The following is a 16,417-nucleotide window of genomic DNA, read 5'->3' on the forward strand; positions in this document are numbered from 1 at the left end:
TTGCTTGTGCACAGCTCTTTGTCAGCTCAAAGATGCCACCCTCGGAATCCACCACAGCTGGTCTTCATCTGTGCAATCGAGAAGGTGGGTTCGTGTTCTGGAAAAAGCAGCTCTTCTTCAGACAAAGGAGATCCATGGAAAGAGTACACAACAACAGGAATGAGAAATGAAAAAAACAGAAAAAGGGCCAGGAAGGAGCATGGATTCCTTTCAGGTTTTGTTCTCGTCGTACATGTCCAAGGCAGGCTCGATGGTTGAGAACTCACTCTCATAGACCAGGCTTCGAGGGGACAGAGAGTTACGATGGAAGAAGTGACTGCCTGCAAGAGGTAGAACAAAACCACATTAGCAACACACATGAACAATGAAAGAACTGAGTAAAACATCCTCATATCTGTGTGCTGGATGCAAACAGAGCACACATGGAAAAAACAGCCACTCTTCAACACAAACCAGTAACAACCATGAAACATTTCACCTCTGTTCATGTACTCCCCTGCCAATTTAAAGCAACTGCTTTTCATATGCATGAACAGTCACATCTCAAATGCCTCTTTCAGATAAAAGAGGTCAAGTCTGAACAAGGCTGGGGCAGGCCAGAGTTTTGCACTTGTTGCTGGCTGTTAATTTACAGCCTTGTAAAGCAGAGATGTGTTCCCTCAGAAGACCCTGAAATCTCTGGTCAGCACCAAAGCACTATGCCCTGCACCACCACAAAGTGCTTCAGCTTGAGGCCAAAAGGAATGAGCAGGCAGAGTGAGTGGGCTCACCAGGGATCACCCGCCAGTGCTGCTGGGAGCCTGACCTCCTTCAGAGCTCAGCAAACTCCATCCACATGAGTCACCTTCTAAAAACAGCCACCTATGGATTCCTTACACATAACCAACGAGACCCAACCCTCTTTTCCATCACTCTGGCAATACCCAAAACAAACGCCATGCGGCTGTTGATAAACTTTTTCCTTGGTGGCCTGGCATTCCCATGGTGCCCTTTGAATCCATAGATGTGTTTTTGCAAGGAGCCCAGCCCTTCTGCTGTACAAACAATTCTCTCTGAAAGCATCTATCATCAGATCAGGCTCTTGGCCAAAACGCTTCATTACCTGGTTTCTTGATCCCAGGGGGGATTAGCTGGGAGCAAGGCTGCTTAGATTACAATACGCCAGGCAGCTACATGAGCCAAACTGGAGGCAACTGAAAAGCTTCCAAGTTCATCAAAAAGGCATTCAACAAACTAAGGTGCTTCCAGTTTCAGGCACTAGTGAAGCAAAATGCTTAGGGAATTGTAGTTTTAGCCCTGGCAGATTTTAGCTGTGTAAATCCCCCTTTCTTTGCCAAATTTTGAGCCCAGCTTTCCCCATTCTGAAATAAAGACCTCATAGGAGGCATAAGAAAAGAAGAATTCAGCTGCTACTGTCCAAAACACCTTTTCCCCTTTCCCACTCACCCAAAAGATACAGACTTTATGCCCAGGTCAAATCCTTAACAAGTGCCCAGCAGGAAAATGGAGCTGGGCAATGGATCTGCTGCTCTTTCACAAGCAAAAGTCAGTAAACACACTCACTTCACCATTTGCAGTGAGAATGGGAAGTTGTCATAAGCAAATTAATTTTTGATCTTGTAGTTAACTGAAACAAGAGTGAAATTAGTGGTTAAATTGCACAGGAGTGCATTGATGACTTTGCCAGGAGCATATATCCAGGTATGGAACAAGTGGGCTGTCTTGGAATATACTTCCAGAAGCAGTTGGTGGGGAATGATAAACACCCATTTTCTGTATCTGAATCGTCCCCCAAATTTACAGGTTTCTAAAACTGGGCAATGCTTAAAATAAAAACAAATAAATAAATAAATAAAGATTGAGTGTTTAAGGAAACATAAAGATGGAACTGTGACTTCCAGATTATCATAGTCTGTCTCCAACAGCTGGACTCAATGACTTTAGACATCTTTTCCAACCTTAATGATTCTATAATTCAAGCAAAAAATCCCCCAAACCCTGAACCTGCTGTGAAATTATACAAGATAAAAACTGATTTCAAGACTGTGCTATGGGTTAAGATAATTTACTTTTTGATGAACGAGTCTCATTTTGCAATTGAAATAAGCCGTGAATATTGAATATTTCATCTCCCCTTCCTCCACCTGCTGCAATGTTACACACAACCAATGCTCAAACAAACCCAAGGGATTCTAAAAGCTTTTGTATTTATTACACAGAAATCAAACATGGGATTCGGAAGCAGACAGCCCAGGCTGTCATTTCCTCTGTGTGCACCCAGACTTCCATCTAGCAGGTTGGAGGGAGAGATTTAATCAACAGGCAAACAGGTCATCTGACAGCAAGTATTTTATATACATCTGGAAATAGGCAATGTATATTCAATGGCTCTGAAATTCTTCACTGTGATGTTTTTGTCCTTCTTGGCAAAGGAAATTTGAGCCACCCACTTTCAGGAAGGCTGCATGTTTCTATGAAGATAGACGTCTCTTGGCTTCCATACCACTTTCGAGACACATCTTTCATTCTTTTCCTAAGTGTCTCCTCTCCCATCCAGTGCAGCCAGCCCAGAGCTGAGAATCCAGCTGCTGCTCAGTGTTTTCCACCACTCAATCTTCAGGTGCTCCATTAACCAGGTCAGGAGCATTGCCCACAGCTTACGGCTGGAGCAGCAGGGCACAGTGACCTGCCATACTCCTCTTAATGCAGAAAATTGCTAGTGTTTGTTTAAAAATGTGGCATCAGTCCAGCTGATAAATTTACTGAACAAATGTATTTTAAGGACAAGCACAAACATCCGCAGTTCCAAATTCAGCTTATGAATCTGTTCTTTCTATTTTGCACTTATGAAGAAGGATCAAGATTTATCCCTTATGTACAGAAAACAAATGGGAAGGCTGCATGCAGTTTAAATATATGAAAATAAATCCTTCAGTGCTCTCTGCCACTATTCTTCATTATATGCTTTAAAATAACTTTTCAGATAACTTGCATTGAGTGTGAAAATAAACACGCTACCCTGAAATTGATCTTTATACCTACCATAGGGTGCCACCAAAGCGAGGACAACACCAAGGCCAAAAACTCAAGAGACACAGCACTGCAGGTACACCAGGATTAAGTATCACCTGGTGTTCTCTTTCCATCTGAAAGGATCTTAATGCCCTTAGCCATTAATCAGGGCCATCTTCTGACACAAGCTGCAGTCCCTTCCACAGCTCCTGCAGTGAAGAGTTCTTACTGTGGAAATATGATCAGAGCACTCCCTACCATAACGTTTCAGACACCCTCTCAGTTAAGGAACAACAGAGTGGAGCTATTTTATAAAGTACCCTTTCCTCAAAGTCAGCTTAGCAGGAAGACTTTAAAGCAACTGCTTTCTATATGCACGAACAGTCACACCTCAAATGCCTCTTTCAGATAAAAGAGGTCAATTCTGAGCAAGGCTGGGGCAGGCCAAAGTTTTGCACTTGCTGCTGGCTGTAGATTTAGTAAAGCAGAGAGGTACTTCCTCAGAAGATCCTGAAAGACATGGTTACCATTGTGCAGACACAGTGGGATGACTGGCACAAATGGAGTGCTGCAACAGATAGCTGAAAACTCTTCAGAAGGGACAGGCAAGGAAGGAGACTCATTGTGGTGCTCACAGAGCCACTTCTCATGATTTACCAGAAGTTCCAGCAGCTACCTGGGGAGGTCTGACTTGAGGTCTGGGCAAATGCAGGGCCATCAGCTTGACTGAGGTGCCAGGAAAGGCCATGGAACAGATCATTTTAGTGCCATCACATGGCACATCCAGGACAAGCAGAGGGTCAGACCCAGCCAGTGTGGATTTAGGAAAAGCAGGTCCTCTTGACCAACCTGGTCTTCTGTGGCAAGATAACCCACATAGTGGATGAAGGAAAGGCTGTGGATGTGTCTACCTGTACTTTGGTTGACACTGTGTCCTACAGTATTCTCTTGGAAACTGGCTGCCCATGGCTTGGACAGGTGCACCATACATGGGTTAAGAACAGGCTGGATGGCTCAGCCCAGATGGGGAATGGAGTTACATCCACAGGGCTCAGAACTGGGGCCAGATGTGTTTAATGTCTTTATCAATGATCTGGATTAGGGGATTGAGTGCACCTTCAGTCAGTTTGCAGCCAACACCAAGTTGGGCTGATTTTCTGGAGGGCAGGAAGGCTCCACAGACAGATCTGGATAGGCTGGATCAAGGTATTTAAAAATACAGATGTGGCACTTGGGGACATGGTTTAGTGGTGGGCTTGGCAGTGCTGGGTTAATGGTTGGACTTGATGATCTTAGAGGGCTTTTCCAACCTAAGTGGTTCCATGATCCTATGAAAAACTGGGGATTTCCTTCTTCTGTCTAGCCAAGTAAAAATAGTTTCTGGGATGATGTAGAGTCCATCTTTGAACATATTTATTTCATTAACAGATAAACATGCACTGATTGCTCGACCTCTAAGTTTAAATCCTCTATGGAGGGAAATGCCCTAAAAGCCCTTTTGTTCCAAGTATCACTCAACTTCTTCTGCTGCTGCTGTTCTGAAGAAGAAACATGAACAGGAACTGTTATGTTGCCTTTTACATCTGGGTCACTGCACTGCTCACATGGTCCCTGCCCAAGAGCATTAAATAGCACTTACGGAATTTTGTTTCAGAAGACAAGCACAAACTTATCAGTTTTACTACTGCTGTTGAGAGATGAGTGAAAAGAACATGTATCGTAGTTTGTTCCCTAAATCATGCTCTAACCACATTCCTCCGTTTTTGGCAACAATACTCAGTTGACACATGCTGTACATTAAAAGCATACAACCCTCAAACACAGAATGTTTGAGGTTCTTTTTCTTCTCGTGAGTAAGTCCAATGGGGTTTTCCAGTCTTTCAAAATGCACTTACTGCTCTATTGGTTTGTTTCCATATTTCTTTCAGAATTTCACAAGGACACATTGGAGAAGAATTCTATTAAATGCACTGAAGCTATCACATTCTTCACTGCTTATTATAAAAGCTGCATTCTCAGCTGAAGTCTGATGGACAAATAAGAATTAAGAAACTATTTTAATGTAGCATCTGGCTGTGTTCCTAAATTCTAAAAGTGCCTATACATAAAAATAAAATTAAATTAAATCATACAGTTCCCAGTACATAAAAAAATTGAATCTTACAGCAAAATAGCTTAGCTCTGTCCATTTAATTAAATTAGAAAACATTCACTTTCTACATCTTGATCTGAGAACAACAAAAACAACCAAACGCAGGATAGTTTTTAATGTCTGTCAATTACTTTTTCCTTCCCAACTTGTTGCCTTCATTTACCCATCTCTTTAAGTCAAGCATTAGCATTTGGCTTCGACTCAGGCCCATGTGTTTTAACTGACTGTTGTGAAATTACTCACACAGGGCTTGCATAACGTGCGTGAAACAGGCAGAGTGAGGAAAGTGAGGGGAGATGTTTTCCCTCCGTCTCCTCACCAGTACAGAAGCTGTGGCATGAAAGGACATGCTGGCATAGAGTTTCTACATTAAAGAGCGTTATCAATCTTCCATAATCTGAATTTGAACCAAAACTAACCCCACCACTGTTACAAAAGGAGGTTTCACACATGGCACCAGGGGAAATGCTTTCACTTGTTATTAGGAAGGAAGAAGCAGTCAGAGCAGCTTCACTTTTATCAAAAGGAGGGTGGGGTGAAAGTAAAAGACAGAAAAAGTTTATGATTTGTGTTTTGAGACAACAGCTTTGCAAATCTTCAGCAATGCCTGGCCTCAAGGCAAAAATCCTACTGCAGTACTCCCAGGGTGACTGGGAGTGTTACAGGAAGAGAAACTGAGAAAATGTTCTTATTTCAAATTAATTCTCAGCTGGAGTCGAGGTAAGTCTATTACAGGAGAATTGACAGCTTGACCCAGCTTGTTTCCCTAACAAGTTGATGTGGAGTGATTGCTAACAACACTTTTTAGCCACTTCAGTGGCAGTTAAGTCACTTGATGGCATCGTTAACAATGGCAGTGCATGAGATTTCCACTACTTAGCTTGTGTCCCAAATGAATGCAGAATAATAGAGATCTGCAAAGACGAAGTCATCCAAAGGAAATAAAGCACCCTGTAAAATTTACAAAATGCTCTCAGACTTGAGTACTAACATAGAAAGAAAGCCCAAGAAAAAATGAGATTCTCACAGAGTAAGATTTCATAATTAAAGTTTTTTTTTATTTCTTCACTTTTTCTTTAATACAAAGCTTTGGCATCAGCAAATTTTATGAAAAAATAGAATGTACTAAATAATTGCTTGTGCTGCATGATCGATAAATGATGCATAAAAATAGGTGTCTCTCTCCAAGGCAATCGGCCGGAAAGCGTTTCTTCAATAGCATTCTGCTCTGCAGGGCAGAAAAAAAGGAACAAAATATTTATGTCAAAGTTAGTACTGCCAATACTAAAAAAAGAAAAAAAATCTGTAAGAAGTAAGTTAGTGAAAAACGACTAATTATACAAATCCAGAGCATTAAGAGACGTCTGTATTTGTCACATCATTCCTACAGAACAGCCAGAGGTCTGAGCACTTCTAAGCTTTTGAGGACACTCCATCTGCTACTGAAAACTTTCTCTAAGTGGTGCTTTCCAATATTGGGGCTTTTTGGGCTTAAACCCACACTTACACAGTAATTTCTGACTCTATTGAAGCAAGGCAAATTGTGCTGCTTCTGTTCCTTTCAAACACTGCCTAAAACTTTTCATACTAGTACTACAAGGGCATTTTGAGACCAAGAGAAAAGAGATGGTTCCTTATTTTATCACTTAGACAATGTTTACTTTGATCACAACGATTGAAAAATGCACGTGTGTGTATTTATACACACACAAACATACATATACATAGCTAAATATGTATATACTCACAACTCCAGAACTATTGCTCTAAATAATTATGTTTAAGCTGTGAGAAGGACATAGCAAAAAAAGGTGCAGGATATGTTTTTAGGTGAGTTTTAAAGCAGGGTTTCAAGTTTTTTACTTGCATCAGCATATTACATGGCCTCATTTTTGCTACTGTTGTTTTTCAGTAAGAAAACTCCCTCAGATTCCTCTTGAAACACTACCATAAGAAAGGCAGGGCATGCCAGCATTGCCTTTTTACATGGAGAGCAGCATAAAAAGCAGGTATGCTGTTTAACAGAAAAAGCAGTGAGAAGGAGCTGCCATATATCTGGCATGATACTTAGGACAGAAAATTCTCCGTCTGGCACTGGGAAGGTGTCAGTGAAATAATGAATCTTAGCATTAGTGTAATTTTAAAGTGTCTACAATGAGTAGTCGAATCTAGCAGCACTTGTGGAGGCTGCTCAGATCCCAGAGGATTCAGATGAAGACCTGCTGAGGTTAAAGGCCACAGCCAAGAACCTCAGTTACCCAAATAAGTGATTTTTGAAGTGCTGGTTTCTGGGTTGTGAGTTTTCTCAAGTCTGTCTCAAGTACACACTCGATGTGCTTGCATTTCAATTCCTATCACTCAGAAAAGGAGCTCTCCTTGTATCAGCACACCCTTTGTTTGTACTGAGGGAACATCACTGTTGAAAACACTTTGCTCCAGGCCCAAAGTCCCTGCCAATGCGCAGCAGCTTGTCCTTCCATTAAAAACAGTCCCAGATCCCACAGACCAACAAAAAGAAAATTTGCAAGCCAAGGCAGAAATGCAGCTGCTATCAATGCCCACATCTGGATGAGACTTCATGGGCTCCAGCTCCTCCTCCTTCCCAACGACTGTGCAAGTGCCCAGCAATGCAGACATTCCTGTTCTGCAGCTCATCTTGCTCCGTGCCCTCCCAAGATACTTTTCCAGGCAGATTAAAGATTAACTATGTTCAGCTGCAGCTATGTTGCCAAATTGCTGATTGATGACTGCAATTCAAGATTTTGACAAATGGAAAAAAAAATCAGTAGACATGATAGGGCTATTTGAAGTTCTAAATGTTTTCTTCATGCAGCCCTTTGGAATGAGCATATGAAAAGAGCAGGAAGATTTGCAAATTAGTGGTAATCAAAAATCCCTGACCAATATTATAGACCCTCCTGAAGATCATTACCTTGAGATTGCCTAGAATTTTACACTGGAGACTGTTAGACATGTTTCCATCTTACTGAGGACACCTTATACCTTCCAAATAGCAATTAAAAAAAAAAATCCAACTCCCTTCTCCTATCTCAAGAAAAAAAAAACAACAAAGAAAGTGTTTATAAAGCTGCATTTCTCAGCTGCATTTCTTTGGATCTCACCCCACTTCTGGCACAGAGACCAGCACTTTAATGGGAACTCAGCTGTGTCAAGATGTTCAGAGACAAAGAAGATGTTGACACTTTGCCTTCCCAAAGAAATAATTAAATTAAGATTAAACATATATCTTCAGCCCAGATATTCTGTATATCTACCTGAAAATAACTAGATGTACCTACTTAACAGATCTGCACAATAGATTTATACTTGCTCACACGCAGAATTATAAAAAAAAGACTGAAAGTCATCTGCTAGGGTAATTCTTGTCCAGTCTGCCTGAAGGAAGGCTGGGGGTTTCCATGTATGTTAAGAAAGCATGGAAGCAAGCATCCCCTCACCTAAGGGCAAAAAGGTAGTTTTCTATTTAAACACCATTTCCTCCCCTCTTAACTGAAAGTGTGTCAACTAGGAATACACAGTATTTTTTTTAATATGAAATTTGACTATAAAATTGAGGTAAAAACTGTCAAAGGTGTTGGCTATGACAGGTGAATTTTGAATGTAGGAATTTAATGGCAGAAATCGAATGGTTACCTAGAACATTGATAAAAAACTGACCATAAATATTGTGTTTTCCCCTTTTCATGTCTCCACTTAGCAGAGATTTTCTCAGACAGCCCAGCTAAATATAAATTAAGAGGGATTTTACATGTTGCCCTGAACGCTGCTGTTAACAGAGACACTTGCATTTGAGAAAAGCAGGAAATTTATTCCTTGAAATCCTACATATTTCCCCTTCTACTGGTATTTATTTCCAATGTTGTCCATGACACACACCCACCAGAAACACACAGAAACATCTGAGTATTTACTTACTCATTAGCATTCAAGCTAGCTGTGGCTTTGATGATCATGTAGCAGAGTGTAAGGGCACTGAGGAGGCCAAAACTGGCAATAATAAACCATTCTTCTGTTGACAAAGGAAAGGGAGGAAATCACTCGTGGGAGAAAGCGATGCCAATATTTCCCTCAAACACCACTGGTGGAAGGCAAGAGGCTTCTAAGCCATGACTGGCCCCAGGAGGTGAAGCAGAAGGAGGTTAAGCCAGAGTTACTGACGGGAGAAGGCTAGCAAAGAAGAAGTGGAGAGAGGTGCAGAAAAAAAGCATGGCACAACAGTATTTCCTGGCTGAGCCTATGGGTTAGTGATAAAGAAAAGTTACTTAACAATGCAAAGTGAAATGCAGGATCAAGGGAGAATGTAATGAAAACTTTGTCCACCCCCAAGTCAGAAAGACAACTCTCAGGTTGGGTTAGGTTTGGTGAGATGCAGCTCTTTCACATAAACACACCCAAAGTACTGTCACACTTCAACTCTTTGCCCCCTCCCTCCTGAATTTATGTTATACTGTTAATCAAAACCCAACAGAAATCAGGACAGATTGCTCAACAGCAAAACATAACTAAAGTTTTCTAATTAATAGACAGATATACCCACAGAAAAATAACTTCAATACTAGGGTAGACACACACACACATGTTAAATAAAAACTAACATAAAGAAGTCTATTGAAGAATGTTCACTATTCAAAATTCTCCCCAGGATAAACTTAGCATACAGTAACAGTTCAGAATACAAACACTGTTGTTGGATACAGCTTTTGGTTTAAATCCCATGCATCAAAGAATGCACGTGTCATCCATAAAATACAAACATTCCAAGAGCCCTTTCTTAAGCTTTACTTTATAAATATTGTCAGAATGAACTGTTGGTGGTTATTTCTTGTTTTACCCTGGCATCCCATTTGTGTACAAGCAGCACTACAGCTGGGAACAGACAGTAAAAAACACCTTCTGAAAAGGCAATCAGTAAAAAGTGAAAACTACAGTTCTCCCACCCATGACAAGGAAGCAGTACAGCAATGGATATGTTCTTGTTCACAACTGAGTGCAACGTGAACCAGAGGTTGAACAATGAATGCCAAAGAGACTTACTGGCTTTTGGAGAATCCAGGTTTTTTATGTGGATTTTCCCATCTCAGATTAGGACATTTCTAGATACGGACTAAGCTTTTCATGAGGTGAGCTGTTTTTTAATGAGGCATTTACTTTACTACAGCATCTAAAGAAGCACTCTAATGAACTGCATTGGTTTTTTCACTGCCTTGTATACATGTATCAGTGGCAACCAGTGTCATTAAGTTCAAAATCTAGATCACAGATGCACATAAACAAAACACACGGAGAAAGTTAGACTGTTGTACTGCATGGATTCTATTTTTTGCAATTCAGCCAGAAAAACAACCATGCACGCATCAACTTAAGACTGTACAGCATATGGATAACTAATGCAATTCCACACATACTGTATTTATTATAGTGCTATTGTACACTAAGAATCCTAGGTAAATTCCAGTACGTGGAAATTTTCCATGCTTCTCTTATGGATAAGAGGTTTCAAGCAGTGCAGGAACAGTTTTCTGATGTTATAAAACACTTGGACAATACTCAAAATGTTGGTACATCAAGTGCTTCTTTAATTCACAAATTTTGTAAGAAAAAACACCTGCTAAGTGACATCAGATTTCCAGTAGCAACGCTCTCAGGGGAAAAAAATGTCTGTAGAAATAGCTATTAGCTAAAATATTTATATTTGTATAAATTATTGCATGTAAAGTATTCTGAAGGGATAAATAACACTTTTGCCAATCCAGCTTCTTGTGCTGGTTACCGAATTCAGGAAGGTTATTTTGGTGCCATTTCAGTTCATCCAGGGCTTTTTGCATGCGGATCTAAATGGATATACCATTAATAATGGAAGTGCTGGCACTGTCATACCTAGAGTTATTGGTTCCAATAAGGAGCATATGCCTCTTGCAGAGACACTGAGGTCACCTTTGTCCCTGCAGGGACATCCATCACCAGGGCCCTGCAGCGCAGAGGGACACACACACCACGGAAGCTGTAGGACGGTACCAGGAGCCAAAGGACACTTACTTGTCACTGCAATGTTGATCTCTCCTGACCTGGGCGTCAGCTCCCCGTCCTGTGGCAGCTGTGACATGCCCGAGGTGCGCAGGGGCTCCAGGCTGAGGGAGCTGTCGGTGCCGAAGTCGCCGAGCGCCGAGCGCCTGCTCGCCGGCTGCCCCCGTGTCAGCCTCTCCATGTCAAAGGCTACATTATCTGTGCAGGGCACGTTGGGCTGGGGAAAAACACAGCTCTGTGTTACACTGCTGAATGCTCTACGTGCAGCACACCCATACGTTGAATGAAACCACTCACGCACACTTTCTTCAGCTGCTGTGGCTGTCCCAAGGCCACACAGGAGAGAAACACATGAATGAACAACTTCTACCTCTTAAAGGGGAGAAGGAAGAAGCAGAAAAAAAGGATTGAGATACAAGGAAGGCACTCAAGTACACTTGTATCATAGCCCATGTTGGTATGGCTTACCACAACTGTGACAAACTCTGAATTCTGTATCCTCTTCTAAAAACCCAGGAATGTTATTAACTGCAAAAACAGGTCATCCACAAAATATCTGCTACTATTTCTTAAGAAATGTGCAAATTTGCAACTGACACAGCTAAAAAAGGAGGCCTGATTATTCGCACTGTCTTGAATTAAAAACCACTTTAGACAGTCTCTCCATATGTTCTTCTCTTACTCTGAAAAGAGCATCACTCCCACGTTGTAATTTTTTTCTCATACAGGAAAGTTTAAAAGAATCTGCTCTGAGGTTTCACTGCTATCCCTTTGTGAAGTGGTCAGTGAAAGCAGTCCTCAAGTATCCCATAACACATGAGCTGCTTTAGGAAAACTCACTGGCCTTGGCTAGGGTGGGGCTTTTAATATGCAAATTTAAGACTGCCTACAGGAAACTACAAGAACAAGAGATTCAGAGAGTAAATTTAACAAGGAAGAGTTGAAAGAACTTGATAAAAAGAAGATTACGGAGAATCTGGCATACCTCCAGTAGATAATTGTGATAAACACAAATATAACAATATAGTCTTGACTACCAGCAAGGGAAAGAAGGAAGACCAACAAATCAGCACCGAAGAAATTTGTAAAAAAAACCCACATATTTTCTGAGTAAGGGTACTGGAACATCCTCCCCCCTCTCTCCCCTACAATTAATCTTCCTATTCTGGGTCTCAGACATGGGAGGAAGAGTTCACAACTGAGCAACTTACCACAATTCCCAGTGCTTTCAAAATGTTCAGTTTACACATTGGACATGTACAGTGCTCACTGAGCCATGGATCTACACAGACTTTGTGGAACACATGCCTAGAAGAACAGAGAAGACAGATACATAGTTTGCAAACAATTCTATTTTATACAATGAAAACTAATTAAACCTTCGGATAGTTGCCTTTTTTTTAAATTTTCAAATACATGCAATTCTTAGAATTGCCAGTATTCTATGCTAATTGCAGTAAAGAAATAGTTTAAAAAATTGCTTGTTGTTGTCACCCTTTACTAGTAGTTCAATTAGGAGGAAACACTTGAAGATTTTCCTTCCCCCCTCGCGCCTCCCTGCCTTTTATTGGGGATATGAATAATAGATGTAAGGTAGAAGAACCAAGGTAATGCCATTTCCACCATAAACTTGTCGGCAGCCTTGTCTCAGTTTTGATGCAGAATCTGACCATAAACTTGGTAGGAAGAGCATTGATCCATCAGCTGTCAATTTTGTTCACAAGTCAGTGGAACCAACTCAAACACACTCCTGTTTGACTTTGAAAAGACTTTTATAATTATCATATTGAAGTAAAAAGAAGGCTTTCTCTGGCATCAGTATTTCTTGATATCAAGAAGGAAAACATGTCCATCATCATACGGTTGTCATACAAATAAAAAGGAGAGGCAAACTGGGCTTTCAGAGATAGAAAGGCAAATTGGGCTCCTATTTGCACAGCAGGGAACTCTGCAATAGGCAACAGTCTGAATTTCCTCCCATATTGCATTCAAATTCTTAGTCACATACATGAATATAAATATAGTGTTGGGATTGATATAAACCAGTATAACAAGGAAGGACTATGCAGAGACCAAAACAAAGTATATAAATTAAAGGAAGTAAAGGAAATGCCCTCTTAGCTTTTCAAAAGGCAAATAACTTTTCAGAGCACATTCATGGCAGGAATGGGTATCACACGACTGTCTACCCAATATAGCTTTAGCAAATACTCATAATAACCCACTCTGAGTAACTGCCTGTGATAATTCCTATGATAAGAGCCCTGAACCTTCATTTCCACTGGTGCTGACTGCAGCAGTAAGAAACCAGTAAGAGCAGGCACACCCAAACACGACAGACTGGTGATCATGACAAAGATCAGCAATTACAAGGGCTGCTTATTCAGTGAAGAGCTGTGTTCTGGAGCCAGCAGGGAAAGGGGCAGACAAACAGGTCTTGCTATCTATTTGAGACAACAGCAGGGTCTGGAAGAGGTGGCCATGTGTGCCCCCAAGGCAGCACAAAGCTGAGGTATTCTCTGTCCCTTTCTTGCTTGGGTTACACTTGTCCTCTGTGCCTCAGAAAGCTCACCATGGAATCTGGGAGTTCTTTGCTCCCTATCTCTTGGGATTTTAAAACCAGAGACCAAATGAGGCATGTTACCAGACAATTCTCTTTTAAATCTCGGGAAAGCAACCTGAAAGGCCTCCTGAAACTGTTAAACATGGCAAAAGACAGTATATAATTATTGTCTATGCCTACTCAGGCTGATAGAGGGACTGAAGAATATCAACACAATGAAGTTCTAGGCAGCTACAGCTGTATGTCTTACCTGTACTAACTAAAGATGCAGAATTAGGGTGTAAAATCGTCAACAGAAGATGGATAGGCAGCAAAAGAATTTTGCTTATCCCTATCCCAGATAAGACAGGAATAGAAACTTAAAGAACCTCAATTAGTCACTTGCCTATGTCCTCTAGCAAGCTGGCTACTACAAAAACCAGGGCATGTACAGTGCCTTCTGTTCAAATCATCACCCAAAATAGACTCATTTCTATTATTATTAAGTCTTAATGCATTCCCTTTATTACTCACAAAACTACAGGAAACAATGTTTAGAAACTCTGGATGATGCATAATGGTTTGAAATAGTCTGAAACATACTGAGATGCTATTTTTCTGTTAGGCAAATTATGACTTTTAGTTGCTTATATTTTAAGTCTCTTAAGTCTGTTTTTTTAAAGTAGAACAAACCTGAAAATCTAATATTTTGGGCAATAGCAGACATCAAGTCTCCACAGAAGTATGAAAACAGCTTTATTATATCATTATTGGCTAATCAGTGCTGTAGAAGCACTCAGACCAAGTGAAGCAGGCGACGGATATAGATGCCAACATGCACCCACTAAACATTGTGAGTTATTTTAAAAAGTCATTAGCACTTGAATATATTTATATACACAGCCCAGTTGTTTTTGTGACCTCCCAATTATTTGATTTTAGTTCCTAAATCTTCAAAGATGTTTATTAATGTGTTTCAAAGAAGTGCAGTTCTCCAAAGGTTATTGATTTAGAAAGCATGGCTCTGCCTACTACTTACAGGGCTTCTCTACCTTTTAAAATGTTTGCTGATAGCACCACTGTGACACTGACTGCAAGAGTTAAAAAGCAGTTACACAGCAATGACGACAGCAAACAAGAATTATTTTAAAACCTCACCCTGACAAAATAAGCCCTTGCAATTTCTGCTCTCATAAACCTCCTCCATCTTCCTATTTCTGTCATTGGTATTCCAAGACCATAAACGTGACGAGTTCCTAGTGAGCTGCTCCTGGTCACAACAGCTGATGAGTTCCCTTAGGAGCCACTCTGGGGAGTCAGGTGTGACAGCCTCGGGCTGGAGGAAGCAGGGCTGGCAGCCAGGCTGGCAGGACTGACGGAGTCTCCCATGCGGGCACAACTCCAGGCAGGTGACCTCCAGGTATTTTTCCACTCTGTCAGCACACCCAATCCAGTTGCCCTCCAGCTGGTAATAAACATAACACTGACTCCTGTACAACACGGCTTCTTTGCAGCATTTCACAGGGGAGAAAGTGAGTTTAGGAATCTCTTCTGGTTGTATAAGGCCTCCAAATTCACACATCTCAAAAGAAGGGTGAAATGATTTACGGGTGCTGTTTCCCTAGAGATCACTACCCTTCCTGGCTCTCAGTGCAGCATCCCACCAAAGGGACCCTTGCTGCTGTAAAGCAGGATGTTTGGCTGCTGCTGGAAGAGCTGCTCTCCTGGCCCTGGGGTCCAAGGCACTGCAGGAAGCAGAAAGGATGCCATCAAGAATCTATGTTAATTTGGTCTTAAAAGGTTTGCCGCAGCACAGAATCAAACACGAAAATCTGAAAATCTGGTTTAGTCACTTTTGTCACTTTTCTCCTTCTTGCCAAGGACAGGAATTAAGACTTTGGCCCAAAAGCCATTATTTTGTAGTATTTGCTACTCTTTTAATTATTTTCCTACCTTGTTAATTCCTTCCTTCCTTCCTTGGCCATCTTTCTGTACTTCCCAATGTCATTTTCTGTTCTTCTCTAACCTGTGACTTTGCTCTCCCCTTTCTTTATCTCTCACTAATCCTTCACACTACCCACTCCTGATCACTTTTCACCTAGTGCCTTTTCTACCCCTAGATGCAGCAGTGTGATCGTAGAATAAAATTATCTGAACAAGGAAAAGTGTCCATGAGGTTTGTCTTTTGCTAGGATCCCTCTGACATTTACTTCCTCTACTTACTTCTCACTTACATAATGACATTCCCAAAATACACATTCCTCAAGCTTGGAAGCCTAAAATAGATGGCTACTTATCCCTCTGTGCCCTAAAGCTATAGGTATGTCCATAGGCTGCTGGTACTGAACATCTCTCTCTGAAGCACAAAATGAACTACTACAAACAATGATGTTGAATTTCTACCATTTTCACTTAAGTTTATTTTTAAATTGGCCACAATTTCCTGTATGCCACAAAACTTTACATTACAAATGTGGTGTTTTGCTACAGAATTTTAGGCGCAACTGCTCAGCTGCTGGTAGATTTTTCCTGCTGTTTGCCCAGACCAGATTTCTCTGCTGAAGCACAGTGCGACAGGACATACTTAACTGTGGAGAACAACTGTGCTACTAAAGAGAAAGGCTACTTTTAAATTGATAAAAGCAGCAAAGATGTCACATGTCAGT

At 41.1% G+C, this 16,417-nt stretch overlaps 1 protein-coding gene across 4 annotated transcripts in view; it reads right to left on the reverse strand.

Moving 5' to 3' along the window:
* Positions 1 to 210: 210 nt before the first annotated feature.
* Positions 211 to 16,417, reverse strand: part of RNF130 (ring finger protein 130) — a 47,777-nt gene continuing 31,570 nt past the window's right edge. For 2 of the 4 annotated variants that reach the window (XM_062502226.1, XM_062502224.1), the window contains 4 exons: positions 12,421 to 12,517; positions 11,222 to 11,426; positions 9,101 to 9,194; positions 6,196 to 6,392 (listed from right to left, as the gene is read on the reverse strand). In XM_062502226.1, coding sequence (XP_062358210.1) covers positions 6,377 to 6,392; positions 9,101 to 9,194; positions 11,222 to 11,426; positions 12,421 to 12,517 — 412 coding nt within the window. In that variant the 3' untranslated portion in view covers positions 6,196 to 6,376. Of the gene's footprint in view, positions 321 to 6,195; positions 6,393 to 9,100; positions 9,195 to 11,221; positions 11,427 to 12,420; positions 12,518 to 16,417 lie in introns of those variants that run through there. The other 2 variants (XM_062502225.1, XM_062502223.1) reach the window with 2 other exon arrangements.

This window comes from Cinclus cinclus, chromosome 14 (genome assembly GCF_963662255.1).
Source record: "Cinclus cinclus chromosome 14, bCinCin1.1, whole genome shotgun sequence".
NCBI lineage: Eukaryota > Metazoa > Chordata > Aves > Passeriformes > Cinclidae > Cinclus > Cinclus cinclus.